Source organism: Nannospalax galili, unplaced genomic scaffold, assembly GCF_000622305.1.
Source record: "Nannospalax galili isolate Female #2095 unplaced genomic scaffold, S.galili_v1.0 scaffold929, whole genome shotgun sequence".
Classification (NCBI taxonomy): Eukaryota; Metazoa; Chordata; class Mammalia; order Rodentia; family Spalacidae; genus Nannospalax; species Nannospalax galili.
In genome coordinates, this window is record NW_008359591.1 from 40,244 (window position 1) to 60,657 (window position 20,414).

The 20,414-nt window shown below is 40.3% G+C and overlaps 1 protein-coding gene across 2 annotated transcripts in view; it reads left to right on the forward strand.

Annotated features, from left to right (window-relative positions):
* Window positions 1-20,414, forward strand: part of Fez2 (fasciculation and elongation protein zeta 2) — a 43,548-nt gene that overhangs the window by 15,748 nt on the left and 7,386 nt on the right. The window contains exons 5-6 of one of the 2 annotated variants that reach the window (XM_008823359.3): window positions 855-1,123; window positions 18,307-18,387. In XM_008823359.3, the coding sequence (XP_008821581.1) occupies window positions 855-1,123; window positions 18,307-18,387 (350 nt within the window). The remainder of the gene's footprint in view (window positions 1-854; window positions 1,124-18,306; window positions 18,388-20,414) is intronic. The other variant, XM_008823362.2, reaches the window with a different exon arrangement.

A 20,414-nucleotide genomic window follows, 5' to 3' on the forward strand; every position in this document is an offset into this window, starting at 1 on the left:
GCTTGTTTTCTCACAGCGCCCCAGACTGGGTGGCTTAGACAGTGCAAACTTACCTCCTCAGAGTTTTGTAGGCTTGGAATTCTGAGATCAGACTGTTGGCAACTTTGGTTTGTGGCTGGCCTGTCCTTGGTTTGTGGACGGGAATGGCTGTCTTCTCCCCGGGTCTCTGTGTGTCTTCTGTGTCCTCTGTCCTGCTCGCCTTCTAAGGCCAGCAGTTGCACTGGATTAAGGGCCATCCCAACAAACTTATTGTCATTTGGTTACCTTTCTAAAGACTTCTCTCCAGCCCACACAGTTGCATTGTGAGGGACAGACATTAGGACCTCAGCCATGCCCTAGTTCTCCCTTGATGGAGCGTGCTGAGGAAGACCGGAAGTGGGGTTGCTGGGAATATTGTCCCCTTTCATCTTCCTGATCTTCGGCAGTATCCACAAAGTGGGGCATGTATGATTGGAGGTGTTTGTATCGATTCTTCCAAACTGACTTCTCTCTTTAGAAGTGTCCCAGGGTTGCTCGCTGCTGCCTGTCAGCAGGCCGTTTCTGTCCCTCCCTCTGCTGTGTGTGTGTTCTCTGCCTTATACCAGCTTTGTTTCCATCTTGGCTGTAGTACTGTTTCTGGGGTGCTTGATTTACGAAGGTAAAAATGTGTGTTAGACTTTTCATCTCAGCCAGCTGTAGAGTGACTTTGCCTACACAGCTCTATGCAGAGCCAGGTCTTTTTAACTTCAGAGAGGATCCCAAGCAGTCAGCTTAATTACTTAGATTTTGATTTTTGCTCTTTGGTATAAAGCACCCTGTTGTGCTGCCTTGAAACTCTTGTCTTAATATCTGCTGTACTTTGTTTCTGGTCCTAGGAGTGAAAAGGCTCCCAGTATCTGAACTAAATGAACTCCTGGAAGAAATTGAGACAGCGATTAAGGAGTACTCTGAGGAGCTGGTACAGCAGCTAGCCCTGAGAGATGAACTAGAGTTTGAGAAGGAAGTGAAAAACAGCTTTATTTCTGTTCTGATTGAAGTGCAGAACAAACAGAAAGAACACAGAGAAACTGCCAAAAAGAAGAAGAAGCTCAAAAATGGCAGCTCTCAGAATGGGAAGAATGAGAGAAGTCACGTGCCGGGCACAGTAAGTGATGTTTTCCAGGGGACACCCAGCACTGCACACAGGGAATCCCTGCACAGGCGGCCAGCAGCGGGTCTGGCAGGTCGCACCTGTGTGAGGGTGTTGTGCTTCTACCCAGAGTGCGCCAGGATGCTGCCAGAATGTGTTGTGCTTAGCTGCTTCAGGAAGGTGTTTCTTGGAGATGCTTTTTGTGCTGTCTGGATAACTCAGCATCAGATGTTTAGATGGGAAGTCAGTAGAAGAAAAAGGAGAAAAAGGAAGAATGTTTTCAAGAAAATAAGCTCTACCTAGTGGTCATTTCTAACTGTATTAGAAGTGCTAGTGGAGGTGATTTGTGTTTGGCTGGTGGGTTTGTGAAAAGTTTCATTTTAAAAAATTTTGCCTAACTCTGGGGGTTGTGTTATAGGAAGTTAAGGGGTCCCCTTAGGGGTAGTATTGAGCCAGATGAAGCAGGTTCTTCCTGACTTATCACAGGGTATTGGTGGCATCTGAGTGTCATCAACTCCTTGACTGTATTTGGCAGCCCAAAATATTACTGAAAGGTGAAAACAAATTTTTGAAACTTGGAGCCTTCCAAAAAAGTATTTTGTTTTCTATTTGGACATTTTTCCTAAGTGATTTCACTTGCTTAAACTTCATCATAAATATTGTCTGTCAGACATGTTTCTGGTCTCATGGCTCTCCCATTTTCCTGTGATCAGTTGAGGCCTTATGTATTCCCACTTTGACTTCCTGTGTGAACAGAGTTGGTTGTATTTTTAGAATACAGAGGTTGAATAAAATGATCCATTTTCCTTAAAGGAACATTGTTTTAAACTGTTATATTGATAACCTAGTAATATGTATCACAAATTGGTACTTATGGCTTAAAATAATATGCATTTTCTCTTTGATTAAGTCTTGAATTATTTACCAGAGAAAGAAATCTCATTGGCAGATGCTGATGGAATCCTAGGAAGATGATCCAGTTGCTGGGTCACCAATGAGTGGTAATACAAGCAAAAAGAATCTTACCACATAGCCTATTAAAGATACTGTGAATAACTTATGAATAAATTCATGTTTTCTTAGTGTAGTGTCCTTTTGTACAAAGGTAGAAAGGACAGAGCTTTATAACTTCACTTTAAAAAGTATTTGGTTGTATTTTATTTTTGAGAAATGCTAGTATTGATTGAAAAGATGTTTATTTAGTCATTTCTAGTAATTATACGGAAAAAATTATATTTGTTTGAATATACGGTTCTGGAAAATTTACTATAAAATATCAAGGATGATGTTTTTATTTATATGTGATATTTTAAAAATTGCACCATTTAAATTGCCCTATTATACTAGTAGGATTAAATAAAATGCTTCATGAGTAAGTGCTGGCATGGTTGGTAATTTCTGCTGCTTTTAGAGATTACATGTAAATCCTCTATTTACTGGTATTAACACTTGGCTGAGAGAAACATATTTATCCTTAGAGGGGTTTAAAGACTTCTTTTTGTAATTCCCATATAAATAGGGCTAACATGGATCCATTGTGTAATTTTATATGGCATTTACGCTAAGAAATGGGTTTGGCAAAGACAGTATGGGAGTTATATTTTGAACCTTCATTTGTTTTGAAATGCATTCATAGAAGAGTCTTTTTAAAAAAATAATATTTGAACCTGTGAAGTTGCTTCTTGGTCTTGATCTACTATTTGTGTCAGAAACTTTAATCAGGACAGTAATGGCACAGCTCAACTTCTGGCATTTGCTTCCTGTGCCTTTTTTAGCCCAAAACGCCAGAGAAAAATCATCCCATCTTGACCTAAACAGCGTGAAACATGTGATTTTGGTAGGTGACTCAAAAGAACTCTAAAGTGAAATGGCCAGTTGGATAAACAGATTGCTAGAGGAATTACCTTCCCAAACGCTTCATTTAACATGCAGTTGTGACAATGCTGTTCTTGATGGCCTAGCTGTCATCAGCAATACTAATTTAAGAAAAATGGTTTAGATGTCATGTGTTACCTGTGTTTCTAATAACATCACTTTCCCCCCTCTACCAGCAATGTTTTTGAGGTAGCAGAACTTGAGCTTTTTCCTTAGGCCTGAAATAGCTTCCTTCCATTCCTTCCTTGAAACGCATACTCACTTGTAGTTGGTATAATGCTGTTTCCATAATTGCCAGCGTGTTCTCTTAGGTTCACAGATATTCCGAGGAAATATGTGGTGGGCAAAGAGCAGAATCAAACTCTCTAGATGCTGTTTTTAGGCAAGCTTTGTTTCGAGCATTTGCTTAAGCGAAAACATGGGGAGAGGGTTAGGGCTGCTATTTAGAGCATTAGAAAATTTCATTTGAGCATGAAGCTGTATTAAATAGTAAAGAAAATATTGCATTTCTTATGGAAGCAAAATGTTATCTTGGCTTGAGATTTAAATTTTAAAATAATAATATTCTGTATAGAATGAGGTATGGCATTGTGCATTCATTCAGCAAGTTTGTACCAGGCACTGTTCAAGATACAGTGTGAATAAACCCAGAGAAGTTTATGCCTTGTGGAGCACAAGGTTCTTATAAGGAAGAAGAATAATAGAGATAGGAAAGAATGAATAGACCATGTAATATCAGTGGTGACAAAGGCCATGAAGAAAACCAAGTGCTGGATGAGGTGGTTGGTAGTGCTGCTGCTGAGCTGTTTTGGATACAGTGGATGCTTTTCTCCTGTGACTAGCGATTGGCCAAGGAGGTTGTTCATTCCTGTTCCTGCTCTCAGTTTGTAAGGAAGGTTGGAGAAGTCAGTCTCTTTGGGAAATGTGATTGAAGACAGAAGAAGATTTGATGTTTCCTTGTCTTGTTTTGCAGTGTCTAGAGTGACAGGCGGTGATGGTGGTGGTAGTTGAGGAAGGTGCTGGTGATGGAGGTGGAGGAGGGTGGCGTGGCATGGGTGCTAATCCTCTGCTCGTCAGCATGGTGACTTAGCTGCAATTTTTCTATTGCTTTATACTCCATTCCCTTTCTCTGCAGTGGATCTCCTCTTATCTGTCTCCTTCCCCTCCCTTTTTATATTTTATTTTTTAAATTTATCCTTCAAAATCTTGGTCAAGCATTGTCTTCCTTTTTAAGAAAATTCTTTTTATTATTTTTTAATGTGTCTTGAGTTCTCTGCATGTATTTAAGTGCATCCATGTTGTGCAATGTTTGCGATGGCCAGAAGAGGGCGCCATTAGCTTGGAACTGGAGTTACAGTTGTTAGTGGCTATGTGGTTGCTGGGAACTGAACCTGAGTTCTCTGCAAGAGCAGTCAGTGCTCTTGTCCACTGAGCCATCTCTCCAGCTTCCATTGTCTTCCTTTCTTAGAGCCTTCCTCAATGAGTTTTCCTTCAGTACAGAATTAACTGCTCTCCTCTTTGGGGGCTAGTATGATTCCTTTTAATTATTTCTGTTGGCACAGTCATCATATTGCAACTTTGTTTGTTCTCATGCTCATGTCTATCATGGTTTGTTAAGGGCAGGGCATTTATTTTGTGGCCTCTTTTAGGTCCAGTGTAAGGTACCTGGTACAATTCTGCTGAAAAAGTGAGAGAGGGAGGATAAACTTACAAATCTACATTGTATCTCAAATCTTTCTGTCAGGTGACAAAAACACTGAGGCTGATATTGGTCAAGGGCTCTGGGCTAAGAACTGCTTGAATCCTGGTCCTGCCATTGGATAGAGATTCCATTGAGTTTTGGAGGGATTAACTGAAATACTATGTCTAAGGCTAGTATCCACCCTGTGTGTAGTGTTAGTTACCTTCCTATGAGACATTGCTCTTGGATAGTTTGTAGAAAACTGAAATTTGTATTATCAAGTCATGGTTAAGGAAGCTATTTTACTCATGTATGCATCAAAGCCAGTAGAATTTGTCTCCAAACAGGAAGTTTTAAATGACCAATTCTTCACATTGTTTTACAGAAATATAATCCACTAACAGAATAAGAGTGACCCTTTGCTATTACTTCCTTGCAGCAGTGGGCACGGTTAGCCTTTTAATCTGATAGGCAAATGATGGTTTGATCTGTTGACCCTGTTGACCATTTTTATTCCTTCATGTGTTGCCTGTGTCACAGTTGAGACAGTCTTCATAGCTGTTTGTGAGATGCACACCTTCTGATACTGTAGTACCATGCTGTACTATAACCCTCAGCTCCAGTCTCTCTGGCACAGGGCAAGCTCCTTAAGGGTTCATTCGCAGTGTTTCCCAGGACCTCATTTCATTTCTCCTATGTGGAGATTGACTCCCAGGAGGTTTGGCTTTTGGTTTTGAATTAACATTTTTCTAATACGATTTTTTGGGACCAGGCTTCTGTTTATATTAAAGGCTTTCATAAGTCATTAAAAATTTAGAGGCAGTTCTCTTGAATACAAGAACAAATTGAAATATACTAGGCTGTGTTTTAATCCAGATTCATCTCAAGTTGGAAAGACATTATTGTTTACCTGCTGAGAGCCTATCCATATAAACCTATATGGCTAGAAAAAGACATAACTTTTGAGAATTTAATAATGACATTGATACAGGATAAGTGAGATGATTTATTCTAAGTCTGTGGTTACAAAGGTAGACATCTATGGTATCTTTTCTTTTTGGTCCAATCACATTGAACTTTCTAGAGAGCTTAGACTCTTACCCTCAACACTATCAGAAATGTACAGCTGCTTTCACGATAACTTGAAAAGGTCTACTCTGAAAACTTCTGGGCTTTTAGCAACAGGTGGCTAATAGGTACTAGAGAAAACAGGAAACTGTTTTTAAAAGCATATTATCCTAACTTATTGCTTTGGGGGCTTGGGGAGATAATTGCTTAAAGACGGGGAGAGCTTGGCTTGCATGGTAGGTGCTCTTTCTGGTATTTTCTTTCACAGAAGCCTTGCTTTGTCTTTGTGACTCACCTCTTATGACTAATGGCCAGTCTATTTTGCTTCCTTTTTACATGCACAAGCACCCCCAGTAATAGTTTTTATTTAATCTTGATCAAAGATGACATTAAAGTAAGAAATACTTGGTTTTATTTAGACAGCCACTATTAGATCACTCAGAAGTTATTTTAATTTATCCTAGGTCTCAGTCTAAAAAGACTGTTCTGACATCTACTTGAAATTTTGTTTTTTGTTTGGGGGGGAGGGGAGAGAAACCCCTTTCCCCCCTTTTAATTTGGAATTTTAAATTGAGCATTTGCTAAGGTGGTTTAAACCAAGGACTGGCAAGGCAAACTGCTGCTGTCCAAAAAAGTTTTATTGGAACATAGCCATAGGCACTTATCTGCATAGCACCTGTGGCTACTTTGTGCCTAAAATACTACCCAGCCTTTTACAGAAAAAGCTTGCCAGCCCCGATTTAAATAGAATACAGTAAAAAAAAAAAAAAAAAAAAAAAAAAAAAAAGAAAAGGATAAAGGATATAAACAAAGTTTAGATTTGTATTGCCAGAAAGATCACTGTATGTAACGTCTATAAAATATTGCCATATTCTATTCTAAGTGTTTGCTTTATGGAATCTCTTCTGGAGACCCTGTCAACAGTAGTCTGAGTGTAACCTACAAATGGGCACATGTTGGCCAGTCCATCTTTAAGCTGCACAAACTTCCAGTCCAATAGCAGACCTTTGTTATGTGTGTCTGAAACAGTAACTAGGTAAAGATACATGGTAGGTAGACCAGTTGTCTCTAGATTGAAGATTGAAACAAAGGGATACAAATGTTGGCTGCCCCCTGGGGAATACTGTTTTTCCACATAGTAATAAAAGATAATTAAACAGAAAACAGAGAAGTCAAAAAAGGCTCTGACTGGAAGTTTCTAAGCAGTGCTCTGAGAGGATAAATTCTGCCCTATACACATCCTTGAGTGTAAATAGTAACACATTTTCAACTATAATTTATTGATGATAACTGGTAGTATTCCTTTGGTGTTTTTCCCCTTCCTCCCCCTCCCCTTCCTCTCCTTTCCTTCCTCCTTCCCTTCCTCCCTCCCAATTGAGCCTGGGGCCTTGCCAGGCAAGGTCTATACAGCCCAGCTGTAATCCCCAGCCGTATTTTTTTTTAAAGAACATTTCCTAAAAAATAATAGCAACATTGAAGGTTATTGAATTATAAAGAGAAACTTGTATATATACTAGTTATTATTTTGATAAGTCAAAATTATGAATTATTTTAGATGTTGAACATTTATTTTCTGAAAGACATTGTCTAGAGAAGTAAATATTTTCACTGTAGTTAAAATCAGGAGTCTGTGGTGGAGCACAGTGTCTTTTATTTTTGTCTTTGGTACGTGTTTGTTAGTTAATATGACACAAGTTCACAGAAAAAATTTAATATGTCAGGATATTGAATTCTCTTTTGCTGAAGTTAAAAAAAATGTATTGTGGGGCTGGAGAGATGGCTCAGCAGTTAAGAACACTGGCTGTTCTTGCAGAAGACCCGAGTTTGAATCCTAGCACCCACATGGCAGCTAATAGCTGTCCATAACTCCAGTTCCAGGGGATCTGATAACCTCTTCTGTCCTCCAGGCATTGCACAAAATGGGTGCACTTACCTACATGCAGGCAATACATGCATACACATTAAAAAAAAGAACAGTATTGTTTGAGAATTTCGTATGTGCATACAATGCATTTTGACCAGATTCACCCTGCACTCCTCCCCTTAACTCCTCCCAAATCTACCCCCAACCTCCTCATCCCCTCCTAACTTGGTGTCCAATTTGTGCTGACTGTGCTCTTCTGGGTCGGGGATCATCTACCAGGGGCATGATTGACCTACCCAAGAGCCACACCCTTAAAGAAAACCGACTCTCCCACCCCTAGAAGCTATCAACTGTCAGTAGCTCCTCAGTTGTGGTGGGGGCTCATGAACCCCTCTCTCCCCATGCTGGAATGGTGTCTTGATCTTATGCAGGCAGCTACAGCTGCTATGAGTTCATGAGTGCAGTGGTTCTGTTGTGTCTAGAAGATACTGTTTTGCTCTGGTTGTCCCTGAGCTCTGGATCTTATAATCTTTCCACACCCCCTACCCCTTCCACAGTGATCCCTGAGCCTTGAAGAGAGGGTGTGATTATAGATGTCGCTTTCGTGGCTAGCACTTATTTTTGGTACTTTGACCAGTTGTGAGTTTCTGTGTTAGCTGCTATCTACTTTACAAAGAAACTTCCCAGATGAGGTCTGAGAGCTGCACTAATCTATGGGTAAAGTACACACATTTGAAGGGCAGTTTGTTACTAAAGACAGTGAATTCTTATTATACACTTTGTTTAGACTATCCGTAAGAATCAGCAAAGAATTTATGAGAGTGCCATGATTAATTGATTTTACTCTGTGTCATGGTTGGCTTCTGTTGACCCACACCTGGGAAGAGGGAACTTCAAGTGGGGAATTTCCTCTATCAGATTGACCTTTGCACATATCTATTAGGCAGTTTCTTGATTGTTGAGTGATGTGGGAGGGCCCAGCCCACTGTGGGTTGTGCTACCCCTTAGTAGGTGGTTCTGGATTCTCTGCCCAGAAAGCAGGCTGGACACAGGCCAGGGGAGCAAGCCAGTAAGCAGCATTCCTCCAGGGCCCATGCTTCAGTTTCTGTCTCCAGGTTTCTGTCCTGGGCTCCTGCTCTGATTTCCCTCCATAATGGATTATGATCTGGGATTTGTAAGCTGAAATAGACCTGTTCCTCCCCAAGTTGCTTTTTTAGTCATCATATTTATCACAGCCACAGGAAAGAAACTAGGACATTCTGTTTTTATTGGCAATAATTTCCATAACTCAAATTGCACAAATATTTTGAAACGATCTTCAAATACAAAATGTTAAATTATTTCACATTATTTCACTGTTCTAGTCACTTTCTAGTGCTCTGATAAAACACTCTAGCTGGGCATGGTGGCACATGCCTTCAGTCCCAGCACTCAGGAGGCGGAGGCAGGCTCTGAGAGTTTCAGGCCAGCTGGGGCTACAGAGACACCCTGTCTAGGAAAAGAAAAAAACAAAAAAAACCACAAAAAAACAAAAAAGAAACAAGCACTCTAAAAAAAACCAACGTGGGGAAAAAAGGGTTTATTTGACTTACACATTCCAGTCACAGTCATCACTGAGGGAAGCCTGGGAAGGAACACAAGGTAGGAACCTGGAGGCAGAAGCTGAAGCAGAGGCCATGGAAGAATGCTGCTTACTGGCTTGCTCCTCTGGTCTTTGCTCAGCATGCTGTCTTATACAACCCACAGTGGGCTGAGCTCTCTCACATCACTCAGCAACCAAGAAAATGCCTCATGGACAGGCACACAGGCAGTTTGATAGAGGAAATCCCCCAATTGAGGTTTTCTCTTCCCAGGTGTGCCACATTGAAAGTGTTCAGCACAAATGACCCTTTGTCAACTTGACACACAAACAGATCACTATTAAACCACAACCTTTCCATTTCTTGTCCCCAAGATCTCAGGTTATATTAATAATACAATATGAAACATAGTACAATTTTAAAAGTCCCACAGTCTTGAAAATTCCAGTATGTTGAAAGCTCAGTGTCTTTAAAATAATCCAAATTCTCTCATCTGTGGGCGTCTTGAAAATAAAAAATAAGTGAAATATTTTCTTATTTCAAAAGGGAAGAATCAGATACACTTAAGCAAAACTAGTGCCCAGCAGTGTGGCTTAAGGTTAGATATCTAGGACTCAGTCATGATTTTCTGGCTCCAAAGGGCTTGGGCTCTGGCTCTGCCATCCATAGCACACACAGCTTATCTAGTAAGCTCAGACTGGCTCCACTTCACACCAGCTGCTGCCCTTGGTGGTCATGCCATGGTCCTGGCATCTCCAGTATGCTGGGGTCTGCACTGTAACTGAGGCTGCATCTGCACCAGTGACCTCTCATGGTGCCACCTTAGCTTTTCTCCATGACCCCTTCAATTCTGCACTTTTCATGCTGTCAAAACCAGAACCATGTGGGAAACTCTTACACATTACCAAGTTTGACTTCCAGCTTAAGATGCAGCTTTGGTTCCCTTTTCACCTACTGAGGAAACACTTCCTGGATTTCACCTCAGTAATGCTGGTCTCCTGTTTATCACAGCTGATTTTTTTCAGCTCCAGCTGACTAGCATTAATTGTCGAGTGAAGCAAATGTTGCACTTTCACAGGTTCTTTTTATTTGAGACAGGGTCTCCCTGTAGCCCCAGCTGGCTTGGAACTCACTATGTAGACCAGGCTTGCCTTGATTTCACAGAAGTCTGCCTGCCTTTGCCTCCCAAGGGCTGGGATTAAAGGCACGTGTCACCACATCTGGCATAATCTTAATATAAAATATTTCAAGAACAGTGATAGTCTTTGCCTCCCTCTGAAACTTCACAAGCCAGGTCTCCATCATCTGCATTTCTCTCAGCTCCCACAGAACAGCTCAATAAGCTTTAAGCATTCAACAGCTTTTCCAGCACAATGTTCCAAAGGCTGCCACAACCCTCCCCAAAACAACACGGTCAGGTTTGTCACAGCAGTAGTGCATTCTCTGGCATCAATTTCTGTCCTAGTTGCTTTCTGTGTTGCTGTGATAACATTCTGGCCAAAAACCAACTTGGGGAGGAAAGGGTTTATTTGGCTTACACATCCCAATCACAGTTCATCACTGAGGGAAGCCAGGGCAGGAACCTGGAGGAAGGAACTGAAGCAGAGACCATGGAGGAACTCTGCTTACTGGCTTGCTCCTCTGGCCTATGCGCAGCCTGCTTTCTTATACAACTCAGGACCACCTGCCCAGGGGTGGCACTACCCACAGTGGTCTGGATTCTCTCAAATCATTCATCAATCAAGAAAATGCTTCACAGACAAACCCTCAGGTATGATGGAGGTAATTCTGAAATTGAGGTTCCCTCTCCCCAGGTGTGTCAAGTTGACAACTGAAGCTATCCAGCACATTCACTTAATTCCTAACTTTGAGAACCTTGATGTAGCAACTCTCTTAAAAGTGAACTTACAAATAGAAGTTTAATATTCAAAACAATATCAAGTATTTATCTGCTTTGGAATAATTCATGTTTTTAAACTTATTGGATATAAGATCTTTTTTTTAAATAAAAATTTTAGTGAAATTCTCTTATAAACTGCTTTATAATTCACACTGAAATTTATTTGATGTGCTTGAAGCATCAAAGCAAGACATTGCTTTTACATCTTCAGTAATACCTGTTAACTGTGAATATTTTTACTTAATTTTTATACTCAAGTATTGCTTTTTCTTCTGGACTTTCCTGATGTTTTGTGCTTACTAAAAATAACTACTGTGCAATAAAATAATGCTTGAGAATCATCAGACTCTTTGATATGATGTGATTAGTGGAGAGCAGTCATTTTGTTTTGATTTTACTTTCTTTTGAACTTTAGTATAAGAATATCAATGGAGTAGATAGATGGAAAGCATTCCTTAATTCTGGTATTAACCTTTTTTTTTTTTTTTTGGCATTGAGCTTTGATTCTGAAATTTTTGAAAGCTGCCCTGGGCCAGTTGGTTCAGATGAGGCTTAAAGCAAATACTGGTGGTATAAATAGTCTGATTTCCTGGCCTCCTCCTTAGTTTTGATTTCCCTTGGGTTGGGTCTTTTTGTGAAATTAGTTGAACCCTGTGTATAGAAAGAGCTGGTTTTGAGAGTTCTAGGAGAGCATGAACAAACTTCAGTACTGTCTGATTCTCATTGCTTTTGAATTTTCAGAGTGTTTTCAAATTCTTTTTATTGTTCAAAAAGACCTCAGATACCTAAAACTGTTACTTACTTTCTGCTTAAATGTTTTAGCTGATTTCTATATTTAGTCTATATTTTTGCTGTCTCCAGTCCTATAAGCTAGGGCCTATAATCAGGAATTCAGTATTCTCACCAGTAATTTTATTTATATTTGGAGAACTTGATGCACTGTTTCTACTCTTCTGGAGCAAAGTAGAAGGATATAGTTATTGGTCTTTGGGAGTGATTACTAAAATGTTTTTCAGGCCCTCTTTAAGTGAACAGAGTCTAGACATTTTAGAATATTGACATTTTCTGAGCACATTGCGTAGTTATCCTGGATTATTTCATTTTAATTGTCACAAGAACCCTAGAATAGGTATTAGTGATGTTCTTATTGATACATCCTGCAAAAGCTGATGTCAGCTCCACAGAGGCCTTGTTAGCTCACAGAAACATCATGCATTGAGAGAGGAGGTGCAGCACTCTCTAGAGGCAGAAGCCAGGAGTCACGGCTCGGACTTCCCTCTGAGTTACGTCGCGTGTAGCCTATGGGCTCAGAGCTTTTGTCTCCTTTGTCTTTTCTGGATTTAAAAAAAATCTATATTGGTTATACTTTGTTGCTCTTTTTTTTTCTGGGAAAAGTTTCCAGAGAATGACTGATTATGAGATTTTGAATACATACTCCCTGCAAGAAAGGAAATCATCAGGGGTGATTGTGAAGACTCTGAGTATAAATAATGTGCTGTGTCAAATAACCCCTTCCTTCCCCTGACCTTACTACATTTCTTTGCTATTTTGACTGTAGTGAGGGCAACAATAAAGCAAATACTGCAATGCTTAATCACCTTCCTGCTTACCGATAAGTTCATGTAAAGCACTCCATTCCAAGTAGGGCATTTTATGAACTGTTAATGCCTTTGTAAAGGTGCAGTGGAAAACAGACAGATTAAGAAATACCTCTACAAATGGAACCTTCCCTGGCTTTCACCTTTATGTTTGGCCGTTTGGAATCTCCACTTCATAAATGGGAATAGTAGATTGAGTGGAGGGAGAATTGGCTCCTGACTCACCTGATACTTTCATCAATCTTAACAGTTCATTTGTTTAAAGTAGAATAGAACTTCAGTGTCCTTCATGCCATTCAGCATTCATAACCCTGAGCTTTGGTGGTCAGTGCCTTGGCATGTCTGTGGCCCCTTACCTTGAGAAATGCCTAACAAATGCCATTCCCCCATCCCTGTATTCTCTTTCTCCTACTTACACAGTTTAGCTTGGGGAGAATTCTCACCTCTGGTTCAGTTAAGCCTGTAAACACCTAATACCACTGCATCTGCTCTCTCAAGGTTGGAAATGTAGCATTTCTTGATGAAGTTAAAACTAAATGTAATCGATCTCTGAAGTTTTATCTTTTTAAAATTCATTTTACCTTCCAGAGAGGCACACACTTCTTTAGTTGGCGCAGTGCTTCTGTGGGGCACCGTGTCTGCGGGGCTCTCCTCCTGCTTCCTTTGCCCAGCTATTCTTTTACCCTTCTTTCTTGTTGATCTTTTGCTTGCTACTCTTTACTAACCTGGGAGTTTAGTTTGTAGTTGCTCCACTGTTTTACAAATCATATCATTAAGATTATTTTGCCTGACTTTATTAATCTCAGGTTGAGTTCCGGGCCTAGAATCTTTAGTGGAAATTTCCAGAACTCCACTGTTTGTGCTTTTGATCAGTACCTCCATGTCCTGTCTTCTAAGCTGGTGTTCTCTCTTCACAATTAGATGAGGTTTTTCCTTTTGACTTTTTCCCCCTCTTTCCTGTAAGAAGTCTAGAGGCCTTATGATATGGTAAAAAGGTTCCAGGCTCTGAGGCTCTTGGGTTGTGATGTTAGGGGTGTCACAGCTTGAATGTGTGTAAGTCACTGTGACAGATGAACAAGACCTATCTCTCTCCCGTCAGAAGACAAAGCTATGGGTATGGGCCCCCGAAGGCTCCTGCTCTGCAGCTCTGTCCTTCTGCAGCACTTACCAGCCTCGTCTGATGTGTGGTCTTACTGTTAGGTATGCATGGCTTTGATTTGATTTGCCTTCCAAAAAAGGAATACTTCTTGGTTGAGGTAATTCATACATTCATAGCATATACAAGTCAGAAGTCTTTAACATAATATTACTTAATCACCTCCTTCAAGATGAGCCACAGGCCTCAGTAGGTGAGTGACAGTCAGTGTTCATGTCACACAGTGGCGGAGGAGCTGGGAGTGAACCCAGATCTCCGATTCTAGTCTAGTCCTTTTCTTCCCAAGTTGACTTCGAACATTTTTCTGATTCCAGATACTTTTTGATTAGGGCGTGATTCCTGGAATCATATGAAAATCTGCAAGGATTTCACCAGTGTCATTTGTCAGTGTAGTAGAGCTTTGTGTTTAAACCATCCATCAGGTCCTTCTGTGTGCTGAGGACAAGGTTGTGCTTTTTGAAACACATAAAATGTGTCTGATCTGACCTCGTTTCTGTCTTGTTTCTGTCCGTAAAGATTTTGAGAACTGAATTGGGTTTATGAAAAATTGACCTATTTAAGCTTTCTCCTCTTTTTTCTGCCTTTCTTTAGATCTTGTGACCGTATCTCCCATTAAAAATATCTTGAATGACTGGGCACAGTGACTGTGTGCCTGTTGTCCCAGCTGTTCAAAGACTGAGGGAGGAGAATGGCTTGAGCCCAGGAATTTGAGGTTAGCCTGTACGATACAGAAAGATCCTTCCTCAGAAACAGACAGACAGACACAGTGTAAAGTTTAAAAAAACATAAGTACAATGTGATAATTGTGCTTTGCTGATCTCAGAGAAGAGGAGCTAAAGGATCATTGAGGTAAAAAGTGTCTGGAGAGGATATATAAGAAAAAGTGGGATGGGATCCTGGGGAACAGTGGGCAGGGATAAGAGGATACCTCAGAATGTGGTGTTGAAGGGAGGTGTGGAGGGGAAATTCCTGGATTATCTTAGAGATGTAAAGTGTCTGTGGACTTGAGTGTCAAAGAAATGACACTGAAGAGAGCTGTTGAAGGAAAGTCCAGTGTAATTAGGTTGAGGGTTTGAGAATTTAAATTCGTCTCCAAGGAAGCCAATAGAAAAGAGGCTGAGAGTACAGTGAAGATGGAGAATTGTGTCTGCTAGTTTCCAGGGAGGAAGGGGATCATAGTAGCTGGGGCACTGGGTGGTGGAGTGTTCTAAGCTGTGTCTGTTAGTTGGTTTCTGGGTTGTTTTCTCTCATCCTCCACCTCTCTTCCCCAGAATCTTCTGACTTTCTAGTTAAATAGTTTTTCAGTGGTGCAAGGGGCAGTAGAGCCTTGCTGGCTGCCACCCACATTGCTTCCCTGGCTCATTGGTTGACTGGGAAATGGTCAGGAGCTAGGGGCCCTTGGCTGCAGCTGCAGATCAGCTGCAGCAGAGATTTGTTGAAAGCCTTGCATTCTAGCGGCTTTCTCTAGCATGAGTAGCTGTGTGTTTTTCCAAGTTGTTCCAGCTTCCCATGGTTGCATTTTCCTTTCTTTCTACTATGTCTAACATTTTGAGGGCATGAACATCATCTCTCACAAGCAGCCAGGTTTCTCCTAGTTGAAATGGTGCAGCAGTGTCCAGAGCTGTACATTTAATTAGGAAAAACAAGATTGCATATGCATGAGTTTACAAATTTGCATTCTACCCCCATCTCTGTCTCTGTATCTCTGACTCTCTTGCCATGATTGTAATTGGGATTTTGACTGGGAAAATAAAGCAAATGTTTTTGGGCTGTACTCTCCAAATAAAAAACATATTGTAAGTTTTCCCATATATGAGTTCTAATTCTTTATCCTGCTTGAAGTTTTCTGAGTTTGTGTCTAGCTTTAGGATTGCCATAGATAACAGAACCAGGTAATATACTGTTGCTTTTCAAAGGAAATGTATTTGATAGAGTATTTGAAAATGAGTGCACTTGCCAGGCGTGGTGGTTCGTGCTTTTAATCCCTCCACTTAAGAGGCAGAGGCAGGTGGATCTCTGTGAGTTTGGAGCCAGCCTGGTCTACATAGTGAGTTCCAGGCTAACCAGAGCTATATAGTGAGACTCTGTCTCCAAAAAATGAACTGACTTGTTTATTTGAAAATCATTTCCTATCATGTTTATTGGTGATTCTGAAGCCCTTGATGTCATCTCTTTGGATAATCTATTTTTAAAAGCGTAAAAAAGTTGCCAGGTGTGGTGATGCATGCCTTTGATCCCAGCACTTGGGAGGCAGAGGCAGGCAGATCTCTGTTAGTTCAGGGCCTGCCTGGTCTACATACCAATTTCCAGGGTCGCTTGGGGGGGGAAGGGAAACCCTAAAAAAAAAAAAAAAAAAAAAAAAAACACAAAAAATTATATGATGGCATATGAAGAGCCTACAAAACTAGTTGTAAATAGTTGTAAGTAGGTTTTTCTTGTACAGCCACCCTCTTCCATCAAAGGTAATATTCTGTTCTCAGTGTTCTCAGTACTGGGAAGAGCCACTGTGGTATTTTGACCAGATACTTGATTCTTGCTGAAAGAAAACCAGTGTGGATCTGGGTTTGGGGAAGATGGGGTAGAAGGATGACAGGGCTGGAGAGATGGCTCAGTGGTTAAGAACTGACTGTTCTTGCGGAAGACCTGGGTTCGAATCACAGCACCCACATGGCAGCTAACAACTGTCTGTAACTCCAGTTCCAGGGGATCCAACAGCCTCTTCTGTCCTCCGCGGGCATTGCACAACATGGTGCACTTACTTACTAGCAAGCATAACACTCATACACATAAAATAAAAATAATAAATAAAATATTTTTAAAAATATGGGGCTCAGGTTTCCAATAATACCATTGAATCGAGTGACTGAGCCAGAGGCAGGTGGTCGGATGCCTTGGGGAGTCTCCATCTCTCAGCTACTTGTTAATTAGGACTTCTTCATACTCTTAGTGTGTTGAGAGCCTCTGAGGGCTTTACTTCATATATGGTATATTGATCAATATTTGCTGTATTAGAGATTAAGACTGATAAAAATTAATTCATTAAAAGTACCAAAAGTAAATGATTAATTTTTATATAAATGGTAAATTTTTATGGAAAATAACTTTAAAGATTTTGGTGAGAAAAGTGCCATTGGTGTACATGTTGTCAGTCTTGTTGGTGTCTGGCTTAGCTGAAGGATGCCAGAGTCTCAACTCAGCTTCTGTATTCAGTCTGGCTTTGGAATCTTACACTGCGAGTCATGACAGACAGCAAATTGAGGGGCGAATATGGCCACGGAATGCAGTGTACTTGAAGCAGCTGTCTGTATGAATTCCGGCATTATGCATGACGAACACACACAATAAATATAAAAGGACAGTTTATAGCATAGTAGTATTAATGACTTTGAGCTCATGCACCCCTAAGAGAATTTCAGAGGTTCCTGGGTGGAATGGGGGGTGTCCCTGAGCTACAGTTTGAGATCCCTTGGACTATCATACTTTGTTTTGTGGGTAGAGACCACTGCTGTGGTTTCCTTGGGGCCTGGAAAATTTTCTTTAAGTTTACCTCCTCTGTGTATTACTAGTTCAACTTTCCCCTAAAATTCCAGGGAAAGACTCCATCCGGTGAATCAGATTGTAACTTCCTTTTCAGGAGCCTTTCCCCTTCATTAGTCATGCTGTAAGAATTTCTCCACTGCCTCTAACTCAGCTGCCAGAGTGGTGCCACTGCTCTCCTCACCATGCCTGTGGCATTGTAGACTGGTTACAGGTCTACAGAAGCCATTGAGGGAAAAAGCATCTCATTTTAGTGCAGTGAATTCTAGGAAGTCTTGGAGGTTGCTGGGAGAAGTAAGCTAGACTTGTTTTCTAGAAGCAGACTGGGCAGTCTTGGCAAAAGCTTTGGGAGGCTGTGGCATCCACTTTGCTCTCCAGGTGGCACATGCCATTGTCCAGTGCTTCTTCTGCACGAAGGCAGGGGTAGGTACCCAGAGAGTGAGTTTGGAGCACCAACCAGCTCGCCAAGTAGTAGCATATTCATTTGCAAATGTTCACTCCATCACCAAACTGATGGCGGAAAGACAATCTTAAGCTCAAAATAGGCATGTTGCTAAGTATTAAGTTTTCAGACTTTTGATAAAATGTAGGTAAACAGTATTCAAACAGAATCTTGAAAATTATGTGATAAATTTCGTTTAAAACAAGTATGTGTATAGCTGGCAGCATTGACAACAAATTGGGACAAAACTATTAGTTACATGAGGAAAAAGCTTCTCGAATATAATGGCCTACCAGCGGGTGCTTCTGCGTTTGACTGGGAGTAGAAACAGAAGCAGTTTTAAAACAGCATGATTTGTCTGCTTTATGTGATGGGTAGCTGTGGCATTTTCTAACTGCTTGTCTGTTAGGCAGAGGACTAATAGTTCATTCTTACTAATAGTCTCTGAACTTCTTTCTCTGTCCTTTTCTTCCGGGGCCGTTTGTCGCTGCCTAAAGCGCTTCAGCATGGAGGGGATCTCAAATGTCATTCAGAATGGCCTCCGCCACACCTTTGGAAATTCAGGTGGAGAGAAACAGGTGCTTGGTTTTCCTTATTTTCCTCATTTGCTGCCTTCTCCTTTTCTGTTTAAGTGAAGATCCTGAAAGCTGGCACTTTTACTAATTTACTAAGACCACTGCTTAAAGGAGAGAAGTGCAGGTTCATTATAATTATAGACTGGTAAGGAACAGAATTTCCCTTTGGGGGAAAAAGCATTTAGATCGGACAGTAGACTAATTGCATTTTTAAACAGGGTTCAGAGTTCCATTTCTTATGCCCACCTTTAAACAAATAGCTATTAACACTCTGACATAATGAATTGCACGTGTAGAAAGGAATAATTATGAAAATAACTGAGCTGGAATATGCTTCTAAGACTAGGAAACAAGTTCTCATCTGAGGAGAAGATGAGATGTTAGTATCTTTGAGATTAGAGTTTTTTGGTCAAAAATATGTATAGATTTTACCTCTTTTAACTGAAATTCTTAAGTTTTAAGATATATTTTAGTCAGCCAGCTTGGTTGTGTGCTAAGCAAGGCAGAAGATACCATGTATATAAAACTATATGTTATCAAATGTGTAGCAACTTGATTTTTATTTGCAGTTCTGCATAATTTAAAGGAAGATTACAGTAGTGGGAAATGTATATATTAAGACTATGTTTGAAATTATCTTTCATCATTTGAAATTTTTATTTCAAGAAAGAAAACTCTTGTAGGTTAGCTTTTAGATGATTAAGAAGGTGTGCAGAATATAATTTGTAGACAATTTATCAAAAGAAACCAATGCCTAGTTTTTACAGAAGGATTTTGTATATTATTCAAGGGAGAGAACTGATATTAAAGAGGCCAGTTCACACTGACCTTTTGCAGCTCAGAAATGGGCTACATGGAGGATGGTTGAATTGTAGTTTTTATTCTGGGTCACTCACCTCAACCTACAAGATGGGAAAGATAATTTCCAACCTGACTTAACCTGTGAGGGTGTGGTGGGCAGGCTTGTAAGCATTGTCAGCTGGCCTGCAGGCGAGAAGCACATGTTCCTGATGCATCCATGTTGCTTGGCACACTTGCTATGAGTGAAGGCCCAGGCTAGTGAAGTCCCAGCTTTTGGGGGAGTATTCTTACAAAGACACATACTTGGGTATCCAGTTGAGCCTCACCTGGAGATGTCTAGTCCAGAAAGGTGGGGGAACACTAAGTTTTTTATGGGTAGAACAGCCTACTTTTAGTACTGTTCTGGACCTAGTGATTGTCAAGCAACTTTATCTTGATGTTTTAGTTATTGATGGGATCACACACTCAATGGGGGTTAGGAACAGAGCTGAGATTTAGGACATGGGGCTAACTAACAGACAGATCTGAAGATATTCCAAGGACAGCTACCAGTGTCCTATATAAGCATCCACTAATGTCACTGAACCATTATTTTTTGGTGGAGTGATCAGAATAGAGGAATCTGGACACATTTCTAGAACATGCTTTCATGAATTTTTTTTTTTAAAAGACTTGACAGTGATGCTCATGAGCCTTTGCAAGACATGAACTAGGCAGTTTGTTGAAAATTCAGAAATTATTATTTACCCTTTAGTGCATTCTCTCCTTTACTTTTCTCATTTCTGTTAATATCTAAAAACATCTATACATACTTATACAATAATTTAAAATGTTAATTATTCATTTCATAAATTGTTTGGGGAAATGTGTCTGTTGATTTCTGGAAGAAGCTAGTTTATGCTTTTGAACGTTGTCATGTTATTCACATTGACCATTGTGTTCAGCCAGCATGTACTCTGAAACAGAATAATTCGAGTGCCAAAAATTATTACTATATTTTGTATAGAACTCTTAAAGCTCTATTGTTTGTTTAATTGCTGTTTTGTAAATGTGTGGAACAACATGTAATGAGAGTCTTGGATAAAACTCCACTTTATTTTTATTTTTTAAAATTTTAAAAATTATTTATTTAATAACCACATAATTAGAAGAAGCATTTCATTACAACAGCATCGACATATTCAATAACAGTTTCCAGAGCTAAGATGCATCTCTTTCAAAATTGGCTG